Raw genomic sequence first — 8153 nt, forward strand, 5'->3', positions numbered from 1 at the left:
GAGCGCTCACTAATGAACGAGCCTGCTGCTGAGACTGGTAACAGCAACTGAACTCAGTCTCATGACAACAGCAGTGTGTTATGACAATTCTCTGATGCACTGCAAGTCTCTCTTCAGAATTGATTTACAGCTGCACTCCGCTTGCTGCCAATTACGCACAAACATACCATATCCAGTAACTACATAAACTTATAAGTTTCATGGCTGAAACTAAATAGAAGGGCAATCGTATTTCCATGTTTCCCCTTCTAAACACTCGATGAAGGTATCATTAATATATGGTTTGGAATACAGGACATATTGCAGTGTTTCTCACAGGATTTTCTGAAACTGTGGTGGTGGACCTCAGTCACTCTAGGGGGGGTCGGGGCACATGCCCCCTCGAGACAAAATGTTGTGCATTTAAAAGTTACATTCATCTATCTGGTGCACAGTTCAAAATGAAGAGCTCCAACTAGGACTGGGCGATTTTTCCGATTTTATCGATTAATTCGAGTTTAGTGATTTGCCACGATTTCATTTTTTAGAAATCGAGGAATCACGATTTTGAATAGAAATATTACCAAAGGTTAGAATTAGACACTTTGACAATATGCCGGTGATAACAGTAAAGAGAAAAGAAGGATCCGACCGCATGTCGGCGCACGTGATTAACCGCTCATAGTGCTAGGTGCCGTTCACACAGAATGCACTCTTGTGTTGACTAGATGCAGTGGAATAGAAAAAACATGCAAGATGGGAGCGCAGTGTTTATAGAATGGAGTTTCATGCATGAGACACTGCAAGAGACACGAGCGCAACAGTCAAGCACGTCCATGTTCACACAGAAAAAACAATGGAAAAGCAGTGCGATCGAATGCAAACCTGTACCTACTACTGTATGTCTGATATGTCATGTTTGCATCATGGTGACCGACTGAAAGCTGCTGTTGTTTTTACAGAATATTAATTACCGTTAACATTTATAATTAACGTTAATAATAGTCTACTTGTGTTACACCTTCAGTCATTTAGAATTTGAATTACCTTGACGTTTAAAGCATGTTCCTCGTATTATTTCTGAACACATAATATAATGAGACAAGTTCGTACAAGACGTAGTTGTAGTTCATGCGTCTTTTCTGCAACGATATTTAACGAGTGATTTGTTTAACATTTACATCATGTTGACAACATGCGTGCTGCACTTGGAATAGAATTCAGAAGAAAAAGATACTTGAATCATGCTGTAGTTACATTTTCTAGTTGACTAGTTAAACATCGTAAAAAAAATTAAATAAAATCGGGAATCGGTCAAGCGTTCTGGAAAAACATCGAGATTTTATTTTTTTGCCAAATCGCCCAGCCCTAGCTCCACCCCATGTTCAGTGTGCAAACTCACCAAAGAAAAGTCCTGTCTTACACCTGACCTTTAACCCTTCAACCCTCTGTGTAGTTGAAGTGTAACACGCTAGATGCATGCTATATTCACTGTGAACTGAGCCGTTCTGAGACACAGAAAGCAGCGGATCACGCAGCGCTGGACTCGATGAGGGGGCCGAGGCGTGCTGCACCTGTCAGTGTACCTGTGCTGCTGCTGGAGGCGTGTGGCGGAGCGTCCAGCGGGAAACAGCTGGAGTCCGTCTGCTGGAAGCTGCTCTCCAGGTGCCTCCGCTTCTGCATGCGCTTGTACTCCTGCTTGATGTTGCTCAGGATTTGCTCTGGAGCACAGAAGTAACACATTAGTGACAAACAGGCCAGCATTTCTACGGTGGCTGATAACACGATCACAAGCTGGGCTGTTTATAGCAGTCTGTATAACGTGATTGTTACTAAACTGCCTGACACCATGGACATTGATCACACCAAATCCGATTTCAGATTCTGAAAGCCCTGTTTAGTAAGCGTTGCACAACTATTAAAGAAACTTTCAGCAGATTCCACTCTGAGTTATGTGCTAAAACGAGCTCATGACAGAGAAGTGCTTCAAAACACGTGATTATTTAAATAAACAAGTGGAGATATTATGGGCGGATGGCTTCAACAAAAGCACATACCATTGATTAACGCCCTCATGGTTGTGTGTCATCTTTAAAAATCAGTTTCTCGCGGATGGTGTTTTTACTTCCGGAAGCTCCTCACAAACACAAACACAGAACCGGATCCAGCAGCCGAACCCGAGCCCGACCTCACTTCCGGGCCATGACACACACACACACACACACACATCACAAACAGTAACTCACACCCACGATACATAAGCCTGTAAAAATGGCCTACACGTGCACCGTCAACAACCGAGCCTTAGCATACGAGCTAGCATCTAACTAGCCACCTTCCTGCTCGACTACAATCTGTAAATAACCCTCCGTTTCGACACCGCGTAACTAAGAGCGTGCCTGCGGTCCGAGAGGCAGAGCTGACCGCATATACCCGTGTGCTGTGGTGTGAGGGCAGCCGCACAGACCTGCGGTGAGCGCCGAGGACAGCCGGCCGAAGGGCGAGGGCTCCATGCGCAGGTACTTCTGCGGGGACGGGGACATGGGCGCACACCTCCTCCTCTTCGGGGACGCCGGGCTCAGCAGAGGGTCGAAATCCATTGTCCTTTTCAGAGTGGCTCCGCACGCCATTCTGTCGAAGCTGGTGTGTGATTAAAATAGGATCAGAAATAATCCGCCGAGCAGCGACAGACCCCTGCTAGTCACAGTCCCGCTCCGATCTCAAGGGAACGCGACTCGATCGCTTCGTTTTTATTTAAATCTGCGGCCAAAACCTTGGCTGAGAGAACACAAGCGCGTGTTTGCTGTGAGGAACGCAGTTGTGGAGCCGATTCTCCTCAGGAAAGCGCCGATGATGGCGGATTGAGTCTCGAGCGAGCGCTAGCCGGCTAAAACAAATATGGCGTGGAAACAAAACATTCGACGAGGCCGTTGCTCTGCGCATGCGCGGGGGCTTCCGGGCGAAGCCGGTACTTGTAGTTTTTGCGAGATTCTTCCTCGCACACGATTGCGGTCGAGACCTGATATGGCAACTACAAAACCCACAAAGCCCCGCTCGCAGTTCTCCCCAATGAAGTCGCTCATTGGTTGTTTTGGATTGTTTGTGGATTTGAAAGAAAGCCCCTAAGATCTCCTCCCATGGACTCGGAAGACTCGATCAACACGTCCAGCTCCTCTGAACTAACCCGGAGTGAAGAATCCGAGCACTCATTAAACACGAAACAACAGATGCAAACACTGATCTTTGCGTTATAATCAGTGTTGGGCAAGCTACTTCCCAAATGTAACACATTATATATTACTAGTTCCTGTCTTTTGAAAGTAATTAGTTACATTACAATATTACTGTCTCTGGATTGTAATGCGTTACACTACTTTTGAGTTACTTTCACCAAAATATCCACAGAAGTATTATAAAATGCCCAAATGAGGTTTATTGCTGCTCATTCTACACGCAGTGGAGGGTAATGTGGCGGGTCTATATAGCAATATACAATTATACAATCATATTTAGATGCCGGTATGTAGGTCTACATTAATGTTACGTTGTAGTTTAGGTTAAACACAGATAAGCAGAAACCACATTATTACATTCATAAATAACACCGGTAAATAAAGCGAAATGTTATAATGTACAAACAAGAAGAATGAAAAATATAAGTTGCAATTTGCTAAACAAGCCAAAATGAATTAGGCTAATCAGTGGCGGCGCTAGGGCGGGGCCCATCAGAAACTTGCTTAGCCCCGGCACAGCCCCCGCAAGGATTTCCTAATGATGTTCCCTTATTTTTGGTGTCACTTTCATTAACACTGAAAAATAAACATTAAAAAAATGGCCTAATATGTGGCCTATAAACGATTGATATTATGGGGGCGGGGTCAAGCAAGCGCAAACTGCGCAAGAGTTACGCCGGTGAACATCAGTAAGCTCACTAGAGAAAGTGAACGCAAAACAACTGACGGAGCTTTCTAACGCTGCATTAACGGCGCATGTTCTCTGAGACGACAAGAGACTAAACTACTTCTGATGACGGTATATATCTGTCTTAAATTATTCCCTGAATATTTCTCTTGTGGCCCGTATAGTGAAAAACATGAGAAGAAACGTATTTCGCGTTAAACAGGTTGTTTTTGAAAAACTGTGCACGAAATAAAGCTGCTCTTGATTTTCATCGATGATGTGCAGTGTTAATCATTTTAATTATAGGCCTATAATTCAACTGTATAAATTAATAGACCTGTTTAAAGAAAAACATTCTCAATGAGGAGTAGCCTAAACTAATAGCCTAAATTTTAATTATCCTCACAGTGCGGAACGGCATAGTCATATAGACCAGCTGCTCTTGATTTTCATCGATGATGTGCAGTGTTAATAATTTTAATTATAGGCCTATAATTCAACTGTATAAATTAATAGACCTGTTTAAAGAAAAACATTCTCAATGAGGAGTAGCCTAAACTAATAGCCTAAATTTTAATTATCCTCACAGTGCGGAACGGCATAGTCATATAGACTATGATTTAACAAAAACAGATTTTGTTATTTTTAGTTCAACTTAATTTGTGTTGCTTGTCTGCGCTCGTCCGCCGTATTTTCCTCTTCTCCGACAGCTCAGTGTTAGTGGCAGCAGTCCAGGTGTTTCCAGGTGTTACTCCTGCTATTTCTCCATGTGGAGAGTTTGGTGTCGCACATATTGCTAAGCATTCTTATCCTTTTCTCCGATACACTGAACATAACAGGAGTGTGTCCATCTCACAAATGTAGAATCCGTCTCTGCAGTCATCTCAAGCATCTGATTTTTTTTTAAAGTATGATCATTAGATTTCTTTCATCACACAAAACAAAGATCATTCGGTCATCATTCACATTGACACACACCTGCGTGAATGCATTTCTTCTGTGGAACACGTATACAAGATGTTTTGATGAATGTTGGTAACAGGGTTGGGGAAAGTTACTTTGAAAAGTAATGCACTGCATTACTTCCTAAAAAAAGCTAATTACGTTACTTTTGTTACTGTTTATGGAAAGTAATGCATTCCGTAACTTTTTCTCATCTTAGCCTCATTTCTCTCTCTTCAGAAACAAACAAAAGAAAGAAAAGAAACACAAATGTTATGTTTATCTAAAGCCATTTTTACTTATTAGTATGATCATCGAAGGTCAGCAGAACAAAATACTGGTTAATAAAATGGAATGAAATACATAGAGGATATGTGTGTTATTTAACATGTTTGCATCATGTCCTGAGTTTGCGTTTGATTGATTCTGAGGAACACTGAATCTGCTTTTGTGTGAGTGAGAGGAGTCACGTGTAGTCTAGATCTACAGTATCATGTTCACTCCTGATTCCTGTCACCATGAGGACAGGACAGCTGCCAGTCAGAACGTGAGAAAACGAAGTAACTGGCCTTACTTGTTTGAAAAAGTTTCCTTGTAAATTTAAAAAATAATGCATTACTTGAAATACAATACTTTTAGTCATTTCCGTGGATCCATGTGAGCTAGTGATGATCGGTTTCTTGAACGAATCGTTCTTTTGAGCCGGTGCAAGAACCGAATGAGCCACTTCAACCCACTGTCGGAAGTTCGCTGAGGATTACCGAAGACTCCACAAGACCCGAATGAGCCACTTCAACCCACTGTCGAAGTTCGCTGAGGATTACCGAAGACTCCACAAGACCCGAATGAGCCGCTTCAACCCACTGTCGAAGTTCGCTGAGGATTACCGAAGACTCCACAAGACCCGAATGAGCCACGATGGGCTAGACATTTTGAGGTAATTCCCCACTCTTTCATAATTTCCTATTTATGGCATTTATATTGGCTAGTATAAATTACTTGAGTTTTTCAAAACATAACACTATGCCACTAGATGTGACCATACAGTACTGAATGCATTTTAAAGCTGGCACACATACAAAAATTACACTTACAAAAATTAACCATGGATATATATAAAAATGACCCTCACTTAATAAGAATAACATGCTGATGCATTGTGAAACACATGAAGACTCCTAAAACTTATTGCATGATTCTTGAAGATAGATTCTTCAAAAAGTGGTACAAGAGGATTTGGTGGGTCTCTGTATTGCATTAGTTTTGAATATTTCTCATGGGGATTTAATAATTCTGTTAAATCTCTTATACTGTGCAAGCCTGAGGTGTGTACTGGAAATATGCTTATGACTTTTATTCATTTACATTTTGTTAAAACCTGTAAAAACCTTTCTGTCGAGTGATGTAAATAAAATTTACAATAGCTTATTGTGCATGCATATTATATTTAAAGTTGCTTAAGCAAAATCAAGGAGTTTATAAGATTGGTTTATTCATTCTTTATACTGTAGACATGTAGAACGTATCGGCGTTTGTGCATAATGTGTGCTGTAGGTGTGAAACTTTTAGGAATCTTATCCAAGCTAGTCAGTATTGGTCAGTCAGTCGTATCTGACATAAAAGATCCACGAATGAAACTCCATTAACTTAAGTGAATTATATGGCAATAATCAGCAATATGCTTTCACACAAATAACTTTATTTTTCAATGTTTCAATATGCGTTGAATTTTTCATTGATACAACATGGCACTGAGTTGTTAGAAAAGAAATGCGTATTGCTTGATCAGGAACTGATGAATCGGCTTTTTGAACCGGTTCAATGAGCCGATCTGTCCGAAAAGAACCGGTTCGCGGAAATGAATCGGACTTTGCATCACTAATGTGAACAGGGGTCGATTTGACAGTGTTATCTTCTTTATGCCAGATTTTTCTGTATTTATGGTTGCCACATGCACACTTTCGGTTCTAACCTACCTGCAGTTTTCAAGTCATTCTGAGCGTTGGAGCTGCGAGCCTTAGTGCTCAATTTCCATTATTACTCAGATCTGATTTTATTTTTTGTAAAGCTGTTCACATTGTTTATGTGGCCAATATCAGATTTCCAGTGTGATCAGGGGCCCATTCTTCGAGCTTCACTGAATACATCTGAGATGATCTGAAAGATGCCAGATCTTCTAATCCTGATAATTGATCTCTGGCTAATCTGCTAAATTTCTTTAGTATCTGCATCGCCACTCCCCATAATAGCTGTCAGCACTCAAATCAATGCATGACTCAGATTAACTGTATAGCATGTGTGTATGACTCTAATACAATTATAAAGTAATTATTTCATCACGAATACATTTTTCAACGAGTAAACCTGGCTGTGTCTATAGTGTTAAGCTTAAGGACCTGTTGCTATGACAGCAACTCCAGGATCAGCTTCGAAGAACCAAACTATCCAAGATCAAGCCAAATCATCAACAATCACATCCAGCTAACTGAGTCAGCCACGTACGAGGAACGGGCCCCTGGGGGATATTCCAGAAAGAAGATTATGTGGCATACCTGGGTATGTTTGAGGATAAGCGAGTGGATAACCTCAGCTTTCGGTTCCAAAATCAGAAGTAACTTTCAGGGCATGTAAGTAACCATAGCAACTTGCTCTCTGAAGATAACCTGCTCCGGAGCAGCTTCTGTTCCAGGGTTAGTTCACTTCAGTGCACGCCTGAGCTACTGACGAGCCTTCAGTGGGCCTGACAGATAGTGCACATTATATAATATTACTATATACTTATGTAATATAGCCTACTATATATATATACTTATATGTATAAATTATAAAACACTATTATGACTAGGTCATATTTAATTTATTATATTATATGAAGTTATGTTATTGCAAAAACAGATAACTCTGATAAAATTGTCAAAAATCATGTTTTTATTGTGTTTTAATGTGTTAGTTAGCTGTTATCTTAAAGTTATTTTTTAACCTAGTCAAAATAACCCAACTGCAGTTTGATTGAGATTAACTGGAATGAAAAAACACGATTTCTGAGAATTGTTAAAAACGGAGTTATCTGCTTTTGCAAATGAACTCTTCATATTTATTTATTACATTTTATATTATCATCTCACACATGGATCGGCATTTTCTGTAATGCATTTCTATAATAAAAAAATACATATCTGATATGACTTAATATATAATTATCATCCAACAAACAATATAATTAATATTCTTGAGGATTAAAGATTAAACGGGAAAAAAATAAAAATGATTGCACAACCATCAATTAGGTGACGATATGCACTAAGCATGTAAACGACCACTGAATAAAAGAA

At 40.3% G+C, this 8153-nt stretch overlaps 2 protein-coding genes across 2 annotated transcripts in view; one reads left to right on the forward strand and one right to left on the reverse strand.

Annotated features, from left to right (window-relative positions):
- LOC107569820 (akirin-2) overlaps positions 1-3015 on the reverse strand; it is a 5793-nt gene extending 2778 nt beyond the window's left edge. The window contains exons 1-2 of the mRNA XM_016255976.1: positions 2447-3015; positions 1514-1700 (exon numbers count right to left, since the gene is read on the reverse strand). Of these exons, the coding sequence (XP_016111462.1) occupies positions 1514-1700; positions 2447-2609 (350 nt within the window). The 5' untranslated portion in view covers positions 2610-3015. The remainder of the gene's footprint in view (positions 1-1513; positions 1701-2446) is intronic.
- An 830-nt stretch (positions 3016-3845) lies between these two features.
- LOC107569821 (heterogeneous nuclear ribonucleoprotein Q) overlaps positions 3846-8153 on the forward strand; it is an 11573-nt gene continuing 7265 nt past the window's right edge. The window contains exon 1 of the mRNA XM_016255978.1: positions 3846-3891. Coding sequence (XP_016111464.1) covers positions 3846-3891 — 46 coding nt within the window. The remainder of the gene's footprint in view (positions 3892-8153) is intronic.

The sequence above is a fragment of the Sinocyclocheilus grahami genome, unplaced genomic scaffold, assembly GCF_001515645.1.
Source record: "Sinocyclocheilus grahami isolate Dianchi unplaced genomic scaffold, SAMN03320097.WGS_v1.1 scaffold1384.1, whole genome shotgun sequence".
Lineage (NCBI taxonomy): Eukaryota > Metazoa > Chordata > Actinopteri > Cypriniformes > Cyprinidae > Sinocyclocheilus > Sinocyclocheilus grahami.